This window comes from Trichoderma asperellum, chromosome 7 (assembly GCF_020647865.1).
Source record: "Trichoderma asperellum chromosome 7, complete sequence".
Taxonomy (NCBI): Eukaryota; Fungi; Ascomycota; class Sordariomycetes; order Hypocreales; family Hypocreaceae; genus Trichoderma; species Trichoderma asperellum.
In genome coordinates, this window is record NC_089421.1 from 2,988,472 (window position 1) to 3,007,477 (window position 19,006).

Consider the following 19,006-nt stretch of genomic DNA (forward strand, 5'->3'; position numbering starts at 1 on the left):
CACCTCTCTCTCCCAAGCATCTCGTCAACCATTCTAGAATATCAAAAGGAAGAAAATAGTCGTCGTGTTTAGTAGCCACAGCCTCGTGGCATGGCACATAAAACGAGTCTACTTGATAGCAGCAAAGCTAAACTTAGTCCACGACTCTTAGTGCTGGGGGGTGTCCGTCCATCCAAGTTTTCACTAACTTTAGGTCGACAGATGGAGCTTGTCTTTTTTTTTTTTTTGTGTCTCTACTTTTTTTTTTAATCCCATCCGGTGCTAAGTCGTAGTGCGAAAGCGTTGGTCGAGCCCGATTAATTTAGTGCATGCAACAGAGTTTCTTGGATAAGTGCGTGATGGTGCGAACCCAAGGCTGCGGCAGCTAATTTGGGCTGTCGAAGTTGAAAAAGCATTGGATGTGATGGAAATCACGGGGTTTGACCTCTCGTCTGGCGCCTCTATCCAAGCTGGTGGCATTAGCTGCGTCTCCCTCTTTCTCTCTATGATGACGACTGCATCAAGAATTTGAATTCCTATTCTACCTTGTCTTTGTTCAGATTCGACCACTCCTGTATACTTGCACACCCTCTTCGCATCACCTCAAGTACTTTATTTGTTTTTGTTTATGCTCATATCGATAACCTCGCTCTGCACGTCGGGCCTAACACGGATATAGAGCGATTAGCGCCACAGCAACCGCAGCATCTGAACTGCACGTCATCTTCAACCTTGCATTCTTGTGGCCTTCTTTCACATCAACTTCAACATAAACCTCGAGCATCGCCTTCTCGTATCTATCGCCTTCAGTTAATTCTTAAGCAGACGGCATTCAGCTTACTTGTTAAAAACTCTGTTAGCAGCTTTTTTCGCGATAAAAGTTTTCACTCTCAACCTACTATTCGGTCTGCTTCGAGCTCCTGCAGCCATAGCTGAGAAGCACCTCATCAATAGCAGGGCAAAGCTCGCAGCCCATCACAAAGAGCAAGCATCATCGATTTATACAGCATGGACGTCGAAAATTCATCCTCTTCAACGCCTTCGGCTCCGGATGAGCTTAAAAAATCCAACTCTACAGGCTCTACCGGCGCCCACTCGGTAAAGTCTCACGACTCTGTATCAGTCCTGGGCGCACATCCCTACGGCTCACTCCACCTTCATCAGCCTGACGAGTTACCACCTCACCAAGACAGCAATGTAGAGGCACGAGAAGACAGCCCGCCGCCCCCGCTGGATCCTCCCTTGAGTCCCGGAAGAAAGCAAGTCATGTTTAGTGCTGTTCCACCAGAGATCTTGAGCAGCCAGTCAAGTCTTTCTGCCACGCATGAGACTCATCAAGTCATTACTCATTCCATGGGTGGAGGAGACGTGTTGCTCATTTTAGATCTGCCCGAGGTGTATCTTGTGGGGTACGATGCCATCTCGTTTACCGCCAAACACTTTGGCGGCATCAGGGATATCCCAGTAGGGCCGCACTTCTTCTGGGTAACACATCCCGATAGTGGCTCCGTTCGGGCCGGCTTCTGGATCGTATCATCTGGCATCGACCAAGTCCACGTCTTGCAATGGGACAAATTCACCGAAACCATTCTTGAGCCGTCACGGGCAGAGGCTCGAATCCAAGCTGATAATCTTGAGAGCTTCCACGATAAGCTAATACCCTACCATGACCCATCATCCGTCAACTCAGAGCCGATAAAGATGGAGAGTTCTCTTGACCACGATTCAAAAGAGAAACTGAGAATGTGGAAGCGACTGACTGGATGTGTCACGGAAGGGGTACTTGGCCGTGTTACTGGACAGCGGACTAACAGCTGGCATGTCGACACAACAGATCGCGTCAGAGGGGCTGTGCTTTTGGCAGCAGAGATGGAGCTAGAACGACGATTTTCAAACCATCTGCTTCAGTCCAGAGAACTCAACTTTAGTTTCTCGCAGCATTCCAAAACGTATACCGCTGACTCTCTAGGGGCTGATCGGACTCTAGCAGCTACAGATGCGACACCTTATATGATATCTGTCATGACTGCTCCTGGCAAGGAGTTGACTGACGATGATGTCGTTGGCGAACTACAGTTCGCCTTTATTGTTGGCGTGCACCTTGGAAATGATGCTTGCATCCAGCAGTGGTGGCATATGGTGCTCAAGCTCATTCTAAAGGCCTACCTTTTGCCAGAGCAATATCCAGTCCTCGCCTCCAGGCTGCTACAGGTCATTGCTTCACAGATCCAGTACAGTTCTGAGTGGCTGGGCGAGTCTATTTTGGACTATGGTGGCTCAAATAGTCATGACCTGAGGCTTGCTCTCATCATCTACAAGCGGCGACTCGAAGAAGTCTTCCAAAGTCTCGGCAATGAAGCTACAATCGACCAGATCAAAGTCGGCAACTCGTTTGCCAAGGTCGAGGCAGAGGTGGCGGACCTTGGATGGGACCTATACGGCGATTATCTCCGAAAGGGAAAAGTAATGATGGAAGACGGCGAGGAAGTGGAGCTGGAAATGGCCGAGCTGCAGGCTGAGGATGAGCGCGGCGAGTGGGCACCAGAAGTCGTGCAGCTCGACGAGCAAGGCCGCCAGCTAGACTTGGTTTCGTGGAACGACTAGACGGCGGGCATGGGCGGTCTAAAGCTGGTAGAGACAACTATTTCATCAAACGGTCGAGAAGACGAACCGTCATCATGGCCATCTTCTGGGAGGACAGTCTTTGGAGGGGCTATGAAGCTGATGACGAGGAGGAAGATGAGCGTGTTGAAGAAAGCGAAGAGGCGCATGATTTTGTCCGAGTAGCCTTGATTCTGAGCCTCATTAATTTTCATTGTCTTGGTGTTTTAAGGACTGGATGGATACATGGAGGTATACGGCAGAAAAAGTATCATTACTGGTGTTTGGACATATGTATTTGGCTACTCGAGGTTACTTTGAGGATTGTATTATTACAAGTGGTAACGGTTACTGGTGGTTGTCAGTGCACCATGTATATATAGCCCTCTTTATAAAACGAAACGAGGTAAAAACCATGCTTTTTTACTGAATCATCTTACGGCATGCCATCGCAGTTTAAACATTGTCATTCACAACACACACACACACACACACACACACACACACACACACACACACACACACACACACACATGCACAGTGATGCGTTTCGTAAACGTTTGAAGATTTCATTAGCCTGCCAGACCCGTTACAATCCGCCCAAAGCAAGGCCATGCAAGTGCCAATGGGAAACCTATCCCCATGCCAAGGGATATGCGACTCCGGCCCCTTTTGTATTCCACATCCTGATGCCGCAAAGGACCGCCGCCCAGACGTGGCAGCAGCGCCATCCTCTCCAGCAGCCACAAGACGCTTTGTTTTCGACCAGTTTCTTCTTCTTCCTCTGCAGATTTGTCTCTTCCCCCGCCAGCGCCACAAAAAAAAGTAAACGCCTCTCCCCAAAACCCAGTTGTCGCAAACCCTTTATCGGTAAGACTTCTGGTACCTGGCACGGGCGCCGGGACCACCGAACTTCTTGGGCTCGCAGCGACGGTTGTCAGCGACCAGCAGGGTGCGGTCGAACTGGACGAGGGCCTGCTTCAGCAGGTTCTTGGAGTGCTCGTCGACGAACTTCTGGTAGTAGGCGATGAGGGACTTGGCGATGGCCTGACGGATGGCGTAGATCTGGGAGGTGTGACCACCACCAGTGACGCGGACGCGGATGTCGACGTTGGCGAACTTGTCGAGGCCGACAACCAGGAGAGGCTCGTAGACCTAAAGAGACGGGCGAAAAGTCTTAGTATTTGGGGGGTAAATCTCGTTTTAATGCAGTGACCTCTTAAGACACAATTTGTAGCCATCTCCAATTTTTTTCTTCTCGAAGTTGAACCCCCTCCAACGTTCGCGGTTGACGAGTATTTCGTTCTCCAGAAAAGCGAATTGGAGAGAGGCTACAAAAAGCGTTTTCGAGTCGATTCGGAAGGGGAAAAAAGGATGCGTACCTTGAAGCGGAGGATCTCAGGCTGGACCAGAGACAGGGGACGGCCGTTGACCTTGACGAGACCACGGCCAGCCTAGATGATGGAAACCAAACGTCAGCATTTCTGCATGTCTTTATGAAATCGTAGTGTTTTTTTCTCCTTGTCCCAAGTCAAAGAGAATTTTTGCATGACTCCAAGTCCAAAAAAAAACATCCCCCACATCGATTTCCCAGCCTCGATTCCCATCTCTTTCTCTCTCAATATCCCGCCGACGACACTCCCATCTTCCCATCCATCATGAATCCGTCCACTAACCTTGCAGTGGGCGACGGCGGTGGCCGTCTTCTTCTTGCCGAAGCATTGCACGCTCTGAGTCGACGACATGGTTGCTGGTGGTATGTGAAGGAGGGTGAGAGAGCGGGTTTGTTGCTGGCGGTCTCGCTTCGCTTGTCGTCGTGATGGACTTCGGGTCCCTTTTTCGCCTAGACGGATTTTTTTGCGTCCCGGGCACGTCTCTTGGCCGGCGAAGAGAATGAGAGGGTTTGTGCCCTTAATGTGCGCTATTCCGCTTTTGGCCGCACGAGCGAGGTTCTGCCGCAAATCTTTTCTGCGCTCTGCTCTGGAGAAGAGGACGGGGCTAGCTGGTTACGGCATAGCGGGAGGGTAGTGGGGTCGCTGTCTTGTGGTGCGCATGCCCAAACAGCACGCAAAAGAGAGCGAAAAAAAAAAGAGCGGATCCACGTGATGCGTGCCCTAAGCCCTTTGCCTAGTGTTCCAATTGTGGCATCCCGCCAAAATTTCGCATCGAGTGAAGCATCACGCCGGACAAACTAACCACAGCCAGAGTAACCGTCAAGGTACGTTTTTGCCGTCGATCCAATCTCAGTCGCGAGTCCTCCAACGGTTACCGAATCTAACAAGAAATCTCTGTTCAAGATGGTCGCCGCCAAGAAGCACGTCCCCATCGTCAAGAAGCGTACGTCTTTGATCCGAATATAGAATAAGAGCTCTCCTCTCCCGAGATACGGTCGCCGCTCCTCTTTTTGCACCTCAATTCTCAATTTCCGACTGCCTTCGAAAACAACGCACCCGACGAATGAAATGTTTGTGGACAAGGACAAGTTCGAAGCGCAGTTGGAAAATTGGTAGAATCAAGGGCAAATTGGAGCAGGCGACCGAATCGAACTCTCTCTTTAATTCTTGATGCTGGAACGAGCATGTTGGACGCATAATTAACTGGAGATGTGTGTGCAGACAAGACTTCTTTCAACCGTCACCAGAGTGACCGGTTCGATCGTGTCGGTGCCAGCTGGAGAAAGCCCAAGGGTATCGATGGCCGTGTCCGCAGACGTTTCCGCGGTACCATCCGTATGCCCAAGGTATGTGGAACTCTTGCCTCGAAAGAAAAATTGACCAAGGAACAAAGTGTGCTGATGCGATGTGAATTTGTTTTAGATCGGCTACGGCTCCAACAAGAAGACCCGTTTCTTGACCCCCTCCGGCCACAAGGCTTTCCTCGTCAACAACGTCAAGGACCTTGAGCTGCTGCTGATGCACAACCGAACCCACGCTGCCGAGTACGTCATTCCCTAAAAGACCATACACCGGAAACGTCCCCCCTCAAACTAATAATTTCCTACAGGATCGCCAGCTCCGTCTCATCCCGAAAGCGAATCGACATCATCTCCCGCGCCAAGCAGATTGGCGTCAAGGTCACAAACGCCAAGGCCAAGGTCACCACCGAGGTCTAAATGGAATAAAGTTTGTGTACGGGGATGTGCGAGAGGAAGTCGGGTTTTTTCTTCGGATCATCGGGTGTGTGGATGGGACGATAGAACAAAAATAAAGCATTTAAAGCACACACAACAATGGAGAACAAAAAAAATTGAACAAAGTCTACAAGAAGCGCAATTTTTTTAAAAAAAGTCTCTCCGGGTTTATCGGTTTATCATATCTCTGGAAAGGGAAAGGGGGCGCCTGCGGTCTTTTGGGGCTGCTGTCTTTATTTTTTTCGAAAGAGGTGCTACGGTTTGCTTTTTTGGCCATGCGTGCGTGCAATGCTGCATACGGCTGGAGAGAGAAGACGGCCTCGGGCATTTCCATGTATTGTCGATTGCTAGGGAAATATGACGCACCGTTGACGAATGACGATTTGATACCTGAAGATTGAGTGCCGTGACTACTACCTTTGAAATGAGATTGTGTGTTTTGCCATCTGGTCAGGAAAGCACACGAGCAATTGAGCTGGTATAAGCTGTCTCTAATTAGCACAAGACTGAGCATATCTGAGCTACACCACCGCTTTTTTTTATAATACTCGGCGGCGATAAGAGGCTTGCGAGCCAGCAGTTAAGGCTCTGATGAAAATCATTCCGATTCGACCCAGTTCCCTGTGGAGACACCAACGGGACTCGGGGTTGATTTTCTTAGTGCTAGTAGTACGTGATGGTAATACACATGAAGCCGAAGATCATATGCGTCTTGTCTAGTGGCTGGCTGAACCTTCATATATGTACATGTGTATATATGCGTTTGACCAGCCGCAAGCTTGTTTGCATGCGCACGACTTTTTTTTTTTGAATAATGGCAAAGAGACGGGGGTTCTTTAGGCATTCATATGAAACAACGTCCACGCATCTCCTCCACCTGTATCTGAAGAGATTCACTCACTTACACACAAATAACACCGAGCAATATTAGAGCAAACCATCAAAAACTCACAATTATTTAGTTTACTATCGGCATGATAAATCAAGCCATTCCAAAATACAACGTCAACACCATCTACGACGAATCGTCGAACTTCGCCACCTCCCTGAATCTAAAGAACAGCACCCGACCTGATGCACGCCCAACCACAACTCTACGGTCCCGCACTCGCATGACCCTTTTGCAAGACGATAACTTTTCCAAAAGAATATCGCGTTCCTCCTTTGGCAAGAATATCATCTCCTTGCCCTGCCAAGTGATGCTCCCCGCAGAATCCTCATCAAAGCTGGTGAAACTACACGGACACCATTCCGTGGGCGTTATACGCACCTCGTCACACCCCAGAATGTCCTCTATCAGGATTGGACCGGTTCCCGTCACTATATACTCTGGATATGCAGGATTGAGCTGCAAGGCGGAAAGCGAAACGCTGCACTTTGCCGTGACGCACTGGCTTGACGCAGTGTCCCATATCCAGATCTGGTGCGAAGAGCAAGCAATGAGGCTGCTTGCATCGGAATTGAACACCAATGAGACGATCGTATCCGGTCCTCGTTGCATGAGAACCTTTGCTGGCTGGGCCACGCTTTTAGGATCCTGCGGCCTGAGATCCCAGTAAAGAACTCCGTTGTAGTCACCGCCAGCCGCCACAAATCTCCCGTTTTCGGAAAACACAACCGATGTGACACGCTCGTCATGACCCTCGAGTATATACTTGCAACAATCAACGCTATCGTCGGCCTTTGAAGAGTTCCTCCCATCAATCAGACGCTGAATGTCCCACACGCGCACCATATTGTCATCGCACCCCGATGCTACAGATTTACCATCTTGTGAGAAGACGGCACACCCTATCCAGTCAGCATGCTGAAGTGAGAGCTGCTGTGAACCATTTTCACTCTCCATGTCCCAGATTTTGACGGTGTGATCTCCAGATGACGAAAGGAGATATCGGGAGTTGCGTGAGAAGTCAAGCGACAGGACCTCGTTGCCATGCGCACGTAATTGTCTTTGGAAACTCCCTGACTCTCCATCCCAGAGGCAGATTACACCGTCACTCGACTCCGAGGCCGAAGCAATGAGCTTGTTATTGCTCGAAAAGGCTATACATGATATGGCCCATGTATGAGCTGAAGCTTGTGGATCAGTCTCTGCGCCAACCTCAACGGGTGTTTCCGCAGTTGGTTTTATCAGGTCATGGCTATAGTCCCAAATGCGAAGTGTTCCGTCCGCTGAACAGCTGATGATGCGTTTCTTAGACTCCAATGGAGAAAAGGATAAGCCGTACACCATCCTCGAGTGCCCGCGCAACAGCAATCGAGCTTGTTTATGCTCGCCATCCCACGGGGCCTCCCAAATCCTGACCGTCATATCCGCTGACGCTGATGCCAGGTAAGAGCCGTCAGGAGAGAACGCGATTGCGTTGACGACGTCTTTGTGTCCAGAGATAATTATTGGTTCTCCGTCGGCTTGTAAGTCCCATATGCAGACGTCGTTGCCAGTTCCAGTAGCCACGTACTTGGAGTTGTGTGAAAATGCTACATTAGAAGCCCACTCATGATTCTTTGGTAGAAGAAGCTGTCTTGATTTTTGTAATTTCAAAATTTTCTTAAAGGGAGGCTTATCTGTATCCACCCTCCAGATGAACACACAGTTTCCTGATGTCGACGCAAGCAAGGCGTCATCGTTGGAGAAGTTCAATCCCATAATCCAGGATCCTTGTTGGGATGCATCCCGCAGTGTAAGAAGAGAGTAGGTTGACATGTCCCAGATCTTGATGTCTTTACCTACCGCCGCAGCTAACTTGCGTCCGTCATTCGAAAAGGTGAAACAGCTCACAACCCCCGTATGACCGGGATCAAAATACTGGTTGGTTGTTGATTTATGACGTTTTCCGTCGCTAACATTCCAGATCGCAATGCGATGTTGATCGGAGGCGGCGATAACTCCTAGAGAAGAGAAGGCCAAATGGTATACACGGCGGGAAAGCCCTCGGAGCGTGTGTTGGATTTTGCACATTTTTGCATCCCAAATACTCACGGAACCGCCATCAGACCCAGAAGCTACATATTGTCCATCGCTGGAATAGGCACAGCAGCGAACATGGTCGGTATGCCCTTGGAGAACACGGACGGCGGGATTCCAATCGTGATCTAGAATCGGCGAGACTTCCAATTGTGGCATCTCTTTATGTAACAATTCTTGTCCATTCTGCTATTGAGAGGACCGAAAAGAAGAGTGTTTCTGGCTCCGAATTTGGCTGGATTTTCCATGGACTTGTGGAAATCAAGAAACTTCTGCGCTTCGTGAACATGGCTAATAAAGGTCCGGAGGTAGGTGGCATTGATGCAATATTTGTCAGACTTAATCTTAGCTTCTAAATCTTTCTTTGGGAAAATTAGCAGCAAGACGCTGGAATCTAATGAGAGAAGCATACCTTGAGGCGCGTCTCCAAGTCTAGCATCAGGTAGCAAGCTTGAGATAGTCCGCCTAACGAGACGAGCAGATCTGACCATTTCAACAAATATTTAGTCATAAAATCAACCGCCTGCCCAGTTACTTCTTTATCATCAATTACATGATAGAGATGTTGGATCCAATATACTGTAGGATAATAGGTGGACGTCGTCAAATGTCTGCCTCGCTCTTCATTCGAACAATTATCTGCAGGTGGATTAAAGAATTTCGTGAGAAAAGTCAGACAGTTTTGGGCTATCCATCGATGACGTTGCGTCGACAACTCAGTCATATGATCAATGTAAAATTCTCTGGCTGAGTGATGTGTGAAGCATACTGAGTCACAACAAAGGTCCAGAAAGGTAAAGCAGTGCTTTATAATCAGAGTTTCAATGTCAACCACTGGTGATAGATTCACGAGCACCCTAAGCTCTGCGAGATTGATAGGCTGATAGGCCTCAGCTATTGCTCCAAGTATTTTCAAGCAATAGTCGTTGTCTCCAAAGGGTAGCTGATTGATGTTGTCCATCATAAGAGAATATGGGTTAGACTTTGGGTCAGAGGAATTTCGGTAATCCAGTAATTGTTTTAGAATATACTGAACATGCCATGAATCCGCCCGCTTAATAACTTCGCATGCCATATCCGCCCAGAAGAAGTCCCCGGATGATACATTTTGTAGCAATTCCGTTATTTGATGTCGCAACTCTCCGTCGTAATAATTTCCATGGAGTGTGAGTTCTTCGATCTTAGAAGGAATATAATAATCGTTGAAGATTGCCAAATTGTTTGTGTAATCTTCATTAAGGCTTATTTGTTCAGCCATATTTATTTGGTCCAGCGATGGCAAGCTATCAGCTGATAGTAACCATTTGATCCTAGATGAAATGCTAATAGTAGTCCTTATTAGCTTTAAGAAGCGATTGAAATCATTGCCCCCTCCTCTGATTTCATCCACGCCATCGATTAGAACTAAAGTAGGCTGGAATCTTTCGTCCTGCACCATTCTATTGAGTATCAGAGACAGAGCATAAAAGTCGCTCGCATAAGAGAGATGCTTTCTGCCTATGGACTTGAGCTCATCCGATATAATATCGACCAAACAGCTTTGTTTCATCAATATTGCGTGAATGAGACTCTTAATCGCGGATGCAGCATTTTCTGGCTTCTGCTGTCCGTTGCCATCCCGCGAAAACGATAAGTGTAATGGAAGAAAGCGCGTACCGTTTTGCCGAGAGTGTGCCCACATGATAGCTGACATATAGATCGACTTGCCAGTTCCTAGAGTACCAATAATCCATAGTATGCGGATCAAATCCCCATCGAATGCCTTGTACTCGGATAATGAGGATATCCATTGGTAGAGCTGTTCGTATACCGGTATTAGGATCTTTCCCTTCTCACTATGTAGACCTCAATGATGCTTTTGTCGATCTACTGCGGAAAGGTTATTCAGCAATGTTTCCACACCATCTTGGTGTGCAATCTCATCCCATGCCTTGTTCCGGAGATTGGATGCTGGTGATTCGGAAGATTTCGCCAAAATTCTCAGCGTCGTCATTTCGGATCCAGGCCCCTTTTTGAACTGCTTTTGGTTCGTTTCTGAGCCTACCCGATTCTTTTTTTGGTAGGTTGATGGTTTTATAGAATGAATGCCTTGGGCACGACAAGCAGCAAGTACTATTTGCGATTGCCCAACGCGCGTGCGGTCTGATCACCACTGGTTGTATTGTGTTGGCTGCTCCAGGTGGGGTTTGGAGGTTGTCTCTCGCGTTGATTATTGAGATTTGTAGGCGTAACTGAGACATCATGTAGCGCTCTTGCTTTGGCTTTCCAGAATATCATGGCTCCGCCTCGGCGCTCGAGCGAAGAGGCCGTAGGGGCCGTAGGGTGCCCATGCTCCATTGCAAGTTACCGTGTGTAATGATACATATCAATATTGGACTCTCAAAATCCAATAGTGACAGTACCAATGAGACATGACTAATGCCGTAGAAGAAGGCTATGATTCGATATCCGAACAAGATGGGTAAATTGAATAGCTGGAGAAGAACTTGATGGCCAAAAGTGTAGTTGACGGTCAATAGAATGAAGACGAAGTATCCTGTACAGAATATTACATCAGCTCTGCCATTGCACATGCAATTTACGATAGAATAACCAGAACATGTGGCCAGAGCCCCCACATGTGGGCAACTAGAACCATCCAGACATGGTAGCACTCAGAAGCAGTGCAGTATGTTGTATTGACGGGGATTGTTACACGAGCTCGGCGTGGTAGGTTCTAACTGGTGTCCTCTCTGCGCAAGGTTACGCTTGTTGCACCAAGGTGAGCTCGTGTATGCCTAGGCAGGATAAATACGTGGCCCTGTTCCTAAGCGAAGTAGCAAACGTCCGTTCCTCCTAAAAAGCAAACTGTCATCATCCGAAGCCAACACACATTCCCATACAACATGGATCCGGAAGACTATACGAGCTTGGACGACTCTTACTTTGGATCTCTGCTACATAGAGAATCATCCAGACACCGTTAAATAAGGCTCTCTCAAGTCGTATGACACCAAAAATTGGGATATGCCATAACAGTAGAAAGGCTGCTTTGGGTGGACGGATGGGAAGAGACAACTATTGATAATGGGAAGTCTGTGCATGGGCAAGAGGTGACGCTAGTGGTTCTCAAAATCGTAACGGCGTCACATGGTCTCTTGAGCAGAATAAGATCGAGAATGAATGCAGGCGTCACTCAAGAATTCTAGGTCACGGTCCTCTTGTCGCGACCAACTGCAGAGCCGTATCTGGTTAATTTCCGCATTGACGCATTGCGTGGGCACCATGGAGGACTTTGCAAACAAAACAAAACAATGAAATTTCTTTGGTTTGAATCCGGACAAAAACCAAGCCGTTCTTGGAGACCCCCATGGAAAAAACAAAATGTGGTTTGCAACTACGAGGGGCAAGGATATCAAGAAATGCATGCATTGACGTCAACAACCTGGGAAAACTGGTAGAAACCAGACTACCAAACTCAAGGTCCAAAGATTATAAAAGCGCATTTTTTAAGGACATATTGGCAGAAGAACAGCGACAAATACATCCATCTTGCTAGAGAAAATTTTGCTGGCGTTGACAAAAAAGCTCAAAAGGTTGGACGAATATCTTTGCTTAAGAAATGAATAGACATATATTTCAGAAAAATCAGAGAAAACGAGATGACTGTTAGACAGGGCTGCAATGCTTTATTAGAATGGACAAAGGTATAAAAATATATTCTATGATGGCTCACTTACTTTTTTATAACGGCGCCGTGGAACCTATCTGACAATGGAGTAATCTTATAGTATGGTCAATATTTATAGGCTAATTAGCAATCGGGAAGATGTCTTCCACATAAAGAAAAGTAGATATATTTGTCAGTTTCTTAGCCTACACCTATCGGATTGTAAGTCTTCTACAACACCACGGGTCGAGTCGCTCTCTGTGTATTTGAGAACACACCTATATCTTATTGGTAAACTCTCTGTCATACGCAGGTCCTGAAAAGCTCAGCAGAGAGTGTTGGTTCCTTTAATTTCGAGGACCAAACATCTCACCTGAGTCCTAAAGTTCAAAAGCAAACTTCATTGAATGACATCCAATGTTACCCTGCTACATCTGGATAATGACCTCTTGCAACTATGGATTGACTTGGGCAGCATTTAAAATGCCCATTTCAGCCACCCTTACTTACCACTTTAGCACACAGCGACTCACTTCATTTCACTTCACTCACTTTCTCAAAAACCAAGACATCACCTCTCAAAATCCTCTCATCATTCACCACTCCCCCACAAATAAAAGCAGGGGCCAAAGGCAAAGGAAATATACAAAACATAAATCGCAACATCATCTCTTTAAATAATAAAAGGCTAAAATGGGTATCTCACCGACCCTTCACACACACACACACACACATCTTCCTCCTCTCCTCCTCTATCTATCCTCTCTTTATCCTTTATCCTTTCAACTTCACTAAACCACACAGCACCAAGAACATACAGACGAATGAGGTTAAAAATGAAAGAGGGAGGGTGAAAATAGAAAATCTTCCTTTGTGGAATATATCTCCATAAAAAGGACACCGAACAATTGAAAAGAAAAAGTAAACCACCAGGGTCTAGTACATCAAATATGTCGGTTTATACTCCATTTCCTCTCCATCTCACTCAGCCAAACCAAAAAAAAAAAAAAAAAAAGTGAAAGAGAAGAAAAGGAAATAACAAAGTGAGCAGACAAAAATTGTCAACGACTTCAGCAGCCAATCCATACGGCTGAAAAAAGGGGGAATAGAAATCGGGGGAGATAAAAGAGAAGACATAAATAAAAGTGGAATACCTGACCAGGCAAAGCAAAAGAGAAAAAAAAAGTAAAGGAGAATAAAACCCATTCCATCCCTTCCAAATCTCCCGAAAAAAAAAAAGCAACCACGCCTCTGCAGTGCCTTTGCCAGCCAATAACTGTACGGCAAGAATGATGTATATATCTCATCATGAACGTGACATGACAAATGAAAGAGGAGGCCTCAGCTTCGAGCTTAAACGAAGATAAGAGAACAAGAGTTGGGTTACAAGAACAAGAAGCATATGATATGCGTCATCGCATTCAACTCGTTCGTCATGCCCGAAAAAGAAAAACTTTTTTTTTGTTCTCCCCACTGGATTTCCGCAACGCCCTTAATGGTTGGCTTGTTCCGGCAATAAAAGACGACAAAAGTTTCATGTAAATGGAAAACGACAAGCCATGCGCTGCGTGATGGGATGAGCGTGAATCCAGCAGCTGAAATTTTCTTTCAAAAACGGCGATCAACGTGCGGATATAGAGAAGAAGAAAAATTGGAACCCCAAGAGGCTCTCTTAACAAACATTATGTAAAAAATCGTAGGAAAAGCCGGTTTCGAACAAACTACGTTGGCTCAGAGGGATCCACGAGTTCGCTGTTTTCTTGCCAGCCAGTCCCCAAGCATGTTATCAAGTTGCTGTAACGATTGTTAGTAATCTGTCGTAATTGTGATACAAGAGTAAATATATCAACACTTACAGTTGTTATTTCAGCCAGCTTGGCATTCTGCTCTCGGAAGAGACCACCTACTACGGGGTGATCGCTACTTGCGGGCACCACATCGGTCTTGTCGTATACCACTACCAAGAGGTCACGAATATGCTCGGGCTCGTCGAAAAACGCACGCAGCTTCATGTCGTCCCAAGTCTGCTCTTTGCTGCCAGTAGAAGAGGAGCTGCTCTTGGATCTACCCTCAGCGGGCTGCGTTAGCTCAGGAGAGGGCGAAACAGTGGGCGATCGATCCTCTGGCGACGAAGTATCAACCATAAGAGCAGGAGGATCCGATGGAGCAATCGGTGACTCGGGAGATGCCTCTGAAGGCGAGCGGGGTCTAGACCCGGCTGAGGTCTGTTGCTGGGAAGCGGGAGTTTTGTCACCAGTAGACGGAGTGTGGCTCTCCGGGAAGGAGCGAGGAATAATAGGCTCTTCTTGTTCTTCCTCTTGGACAGCATTGGTAGCCGCAGGTGTGGATGATGACTTTGGCTTGGGCATCTGATCCAAGATGGCTTCGCCGTCGTCCGAATCGTCCGAATCGGATAGATCCAAATGGGCGTATGGGGACCGCGGTGCAGCAGCGGCTCTCGGGCTGGGAACTACCTCGCCACGACGTGCAGTAGGAGACATTGGCTGTTCCAAAGATGGGCGGCCACGAGGGGGCTGGTGCGATGGAACCTCGTGTGTCTCGTTTGTCTCGGGGTTGACGATGCGCATCGAAGGTGGAGGAACATTGGAAACATCGTTGATGCGGCTTTCGGCCAGATAAGAGGCAAGCTCCACGGTGGAATTGGCAGTCTTGTCGTTGATGGATGGCTCGACCCGGGCTTGGGGCTTCTGTAGCTTGGCTGGCTGCCTGGCCTTCTCCGGAGACGAATGCTCCTCAGACTGGCGCTCCTCGCTCTCGCGGGGCTCGCCGTCCGGCCCATCGTCATTAGGCGACCTTTTCTTGTCTTTCCTTGAGAAGAATCCTCGGAGACCACCGGATTTCTTGTCCTTATCCTTATCCTTGTTCTTTTTCCTGTCCTTGTCCGACATGAGCTCCTTTTCGAGCTTGTCTAAGCTTGTGCGAGACTTGGATCCGATGGAATCAGATGACTCTCGAGGAGGAGCATCATCCCGCAACAGATTGGGCGTAAGGGTAATCTTTTTGGTCTCGGCTGTATCGTCCTTAAAGAAAGAGTCGGTGTTCCTGATATTACCGTTACGAGATATGCTGGGGCCGTTCTTCTCCACAATATCGAGGCTGCCCCGATCTTCATCGTCTGATGAATCATCCTTGGTTGGCTCAGGTTGCTTGGCGGCCTTGGAAGATTTGGTTTTGAGTGGTTCCACCTTGGCAGTATCGTCTGCAGCGTCGTCGTCTTCTGACAGCGCCGCCTTTTTCTCTTGAGTTCCCTCTAGCAACTCATCGAGATCTTCCTCATCCGAAGAATAATCAGGGTTGTAGTTGTGGTAGGTGGGCTCTGCAAAAGCGACAGTGGCTTTCTTTTTGATGCCGATGGAGAAGCCAGTCTTTGGTTTTCCATCGGCTTGTGTATCGGTCAACATGGTTGAGGAAAGCTATTGAGCATTAGTAACAAAAAGATGCCTTCAATTTGTGAGACTTATACACACATCAATATTCCTGTGTTTGTTCAGTCGCGCTAATCTTTCGGTGGGCGTCTCGATGTGCTCGGCTGGCAAGTAGCCTACATACTGATATATTAGCCAACTGCTGATAGAAGCTGAGAAAGCAAGGCAAAACAAGTTCACATACCAATGCTACTATCCTTGACTACTCTTACCAGCCACCAGTAGCTGTTGCTATCGTCGAGCAGAACCATGGTGTCACCCTTGGTCGCGTTGGCCTGGCCCTCGACGGTGGCCACAAAGGTGTGAAGGGCATAGACGAAATCGAAATCGATATCCTCTGGTTCATGTAAGCACTCTGCTGCCCAACCATAGTCAATGAAGCGGGGGTCGTTGGGGAGGGAGAAATCAGAATCATCATCTTCTTCAAAGGATTGGTTGTATGGTATCGTGAGCGATGTATCGGCCTCTTCGATGTCGGCTTGGGTCTCGTATATGAAGGCGTCTTGATGGATACAGCCACAGCCACAGCCACAATCATGTCTTATAGCATAATCATACGTCTTCCCATCTTCGATAGCGCCGAATGTCCGATGAGCTAGATCTTGTGATATTGCCCAGTCTCCATTCTCGTCCACCACGGGATCCTATCCCTCGGTTTTCAAGACGTGTTCCACTGCCTCTTCAACATCACAGCCGCCGTCATTATCAAAATCGTCATCGTCGCCGTCATCTTCGTTTTCGTATTGGTCGCTACATTCGGCATACTCACCCGAAAGAAGATGATGATGCCCAATTCGAATCTGCTGCAGGAAATCTGTGTCTCTAGTGCTAGGGATTGGAGGAGATGGAGTGTTTGGGTGCAGGTGCAGTGATGCCCAGGGGGTCCGAGGGATGGAGGTCAGGGAAGACACTCGCCGCGGCCAGGCCACGGGAGTGACGGTAACAGAGTTGCTGCACGCACCATCTTCGATTGAGGGCGAGCTCGAGATGCGATCCATCATGTCGTCATCCAAGTCGCCGTCGTCCTCGATGTCGTCGTCATCGGCCATGCCGCCATTCTGGGCCACGGCCAGCGGGTCCTGCTGGTGCTGATGCTGCTGGTAGACGTCCATGTTGGCGGTGTCTGTGTCCGAGTCTGAGTCTGTATCGGTGTCGGTATCGGTGTATGGCGGGCCGTTGTATCTGGCGGAAAGGGCAGCCCGGGGACTGCGCGATTGCTCCTGGGCGGTCTTGTGGGCGACGTCGCGAAGGGTCTCGGCCTGATGCGGAGCGCGGGCGGCTGGGCGTCGATCTCGGTGGGCGGATTGATCCTGAGCCGAGGGAGCGTGATGGTCCTGAAGATCGATGGTGTCTGTATGTCGAAGCAAAGGAAAAGGGAGTAAATGCTCGTCAGCCTCGAGCAGTCAATGCTCACGTGTCTCGCGGCGCGGACTCGGAAATAGAAGAGGAAATGGCGATGGAAATTGAGAAGAAGAAGAAGAAGCAGAAGCAGAAGCAGAAGGAGCGTCAAAGAGAGCGAGTGAGGGCCGGCAAGTTGCAAAAAGGCAGAAAAGAAAGAGCGCAGGGAGCGCGGTCGAACGAGCGAGAGAAGAGAAGGAGAATGCAAGGGAGAAGAGAAGATGGAGACAGCTGGATGTGCACACGGAAATGCAGCAGCAACAGCAGCAGCGAGCTCTGGCAGATGCAAGATCAGAACGATGCCGGATTGGCGAAGAAGAGGTCTGGCAAAAAAGACACCCCTGGTCGAGCTTTAGGCACGCTCTTGTGGTCGTCTCGCTCTCGTCGCTCGTCTCTCGCTGTCGCAACGTGCAAATGCAATGCAAGGCTAATCACAGCAAAACGGGGGTGGCGCGCTCTGGTGCTATTCCCGTCCCTTTTTTTTCTGGAGCCAGTGACAGGCACCAAGTCCCGGGCCAGGGCCCAAAGTCTAGCAGGGGGGAGGGGAATATAAGGTGGAGGAGGTGGGAGGGTAGAGGTGGGAGGTCAGAGGCGGGAGGGCACCAACCAGAAAAGTCGACGCAGCAGTGGTGGTGATTCGATATGGAGGGACAGCATAAAGGCATGAGAAATACAGGGGCCGGGCTGGGACGATCGCTTGTTTGCAGGACACGCGGGAAGAGGCAAAGGATAAAAGATGCCTCGAATACATGAATCAGGATAACAGCACGCTGTAACTGGAATACGCACCCGCTCTGATGATGGACGGCCTCGTCATGGCGAATGGATCGCAGCCCGTCAGCTGGACCTGGCTCTTGGTCTCTTTATTCTCACGTACTGTATGTTTCCGCCCAGCGTCGAGCGAGATCGATCGATCCAGGAACAGAGGAACCACAGAGGTTTTTCCTCCTCCTTCTCAATTTTTGTGAAATGTGTTTTTAAAAAAAAATCCCTCTCGCTGGCTTTGAGCGGGTTTTCCGGCTAGCTGGCGATCTCCACGTCACTAAGCAATTGGCTTTTGCTTGCTTCGCTAACTCTGTGGGAACACGCTCGTCACTCCAAGCCTATCTTTCTTATCTGCTGCGTGTTGGCGGCCGTGCTTGTTTCTATGAATTGCAGCAAGAATAGGATCGCGTGGTCTGTTGTTGTTGTTGTTGTTGTTGTTGGCTGACTGTGCTGTGCTGCTGTATTGTGGCGCGTGCAGCTGGATGCAGTAAGATAAGAATTGCAGCAAAGCAAAAAAGCTGATGACACTTGACACTGCAAAAATAAAGAGAGAGAAAAAAGACAAAACTAAGGTGAGGGGAGATGGAAGTAAAAAGGTTTGACGGAGCGTCGGTAGGCGACGGGGTCGAGAAACAGGTGACGACAAGAGATGAACGAGTGAAACATGCGCCAGACAAGAAGACGCGGACACGGCTGCTCTTGTCTTGTCCTCCCATTGCCTTTCTATTTCTAGCACATGTCAAGGACTCTGCTCTGCGCATGTTTATAAAAAGGGCCAGCGAGCCATGTTTCCTCTCATCGTCCAACTGTAAAACGCAGCGTGCACGAGAATCAGCAGATGCAGCCCGTCCACGGTGCCATCGCAGGTACCTACATTTACTTGCCCAGCACGCGCGCCAAAATGTTTCTCCCGACGCACGTCCTCCAGCCCACACACACAAACACACGCACACACGCACACATGCTAATAACATGTCAACACCAAAACATTCCTCCAATATACCCGCTTCTCCAACACTGCCTACTGCTACCCCTCTTTTTCTACCAAACAAACAAAAATCTCACCCACTCTC

The 19,006-nt window shown here is 48.5% G+C and overlaps 6 protein-coding genes across 6 annotated transcripts; 3 read left to right on the plus strand and 3 right to left on the minus strand.

Moving 5' to 3' along the window:
• Nucleotides 1–987: 987 nt before the first annotated feature.
• TrAFT101_011708 (uncharacterized protein) lies at nt 988–2,583 on the plus strand (the record flags this gene model as incomplete). Its single annotated transcript, XM_024908615.2, has 1 exon — nt 988–2,583. The coding sequence occupies one exon, from the start codon at nt 988–990 to the stop codon at nt 2,581–2,583; it is 1,596 nt and encodes a 531-aa protein (XP_024757871.2).
• Nucleotides 2,584–2,657: 74 nt separating this feature from the next.
• On the plus strand, nt 2,658–2,963 carry TrAFT101_011709 (uncharacterized protein; the record flags this gene model as incomplete). Its single annotated transcript, XM_066129357.1, has 1 exon — nt 2,658–2,963. The coding sequence occupies one exon, from the start codon at nt 2,658–2,660 to the stop codon at nt 2,961–2,963; it is 306 nt and encodes a 101-aa protein (XP_065985489.1).
• A 481-nt stretch (nt 2,964–3,444) lies between these two features.
• Nucleotides 3,445–4,325, minus strand: RPS16 (40S ribosomal protein uS9; the record flags this gene model as incomplete). The annotated part of the gene is made up of 3 exons (XM_024908614.2): nt 3,445–3,735; nt 3,963–4,034; nt 4,257–4,325. 3 exons carry the CDS (start codon nt 4,323–4,325, stop codon nt 3,445–3,447), a joined length of 432 nt encoding a protein of 143 aa, XP_024757870.1.
• A 148-nt stretch (nt 4,326–4,473) lies between these two features.
• Nucleotides 4,474–6,106, plus strand: CRP63 (60S ribosomal protein eL32; the record flags this gene model as incomplete). Its single annotated transcript, XM_024900742.2, has 6 exons — nt 4,474–4,481; nt 4,756–4,798; nt 4,878–4,917; nt 5,196–5,320; nt 5,397–5,518; nt 5,584–6,106. 6 exons carry the CDS (start codon nt 4,474–4,476, stop codon nt 5,690–5,692), a joined length of 447 nt encoding a protein of 148 aa, XP_024757869.2. The 3' UTR covers nt 5,693–6,106.
• Nucleotides 6,107–6,725: 619 nt separating this feature from the next.
• On the minus strand, nt 6,726–8,669 carry TrAFT101_011712 (uncharacterized protein; the record flags this gene model as incomplete). The annotated part of the gene is made up of 1 exon (XM_024902713.2): nt 6,726–8,669. The coding sequence occupies one exon, from the start codon at nt 8,667–8,669 to the stop codon at nt 6,726–6,728; it is 1,944 nt and encodes a 647-aa protein (XP_024757868.2).
• A 3,940-nt stretch (nt 8,670–12,609) lies between these two features.
• On the minus strand, nt 12,610–18,718 carry TrAFT101_011713 (uncharacterized protein). The gene is made up of 6 exons (XM_066129358.1): nt 17,958–18,718; nt 16,732–17,121; nt 15,955–16,107; nt 15,813–15,886; nt 14,181–15,758; nt 12,610–14,118 (listed from the first exon to the last, which is right to left on the minus strand). Exons 1-6 carry the CDS (start codon nt 17,983–17,985, stop codon nt 14,056–14,058), a joined length of 2,286 nt encoding a protein of 761 aa, XP_065985490.1. The 5' UTR covers nt 17,986–18,718; the 3' UTR covers nt 12,610–14,055.
• Nucleotides 18,719–19,006: the final 288 nt, after the last annotated feature.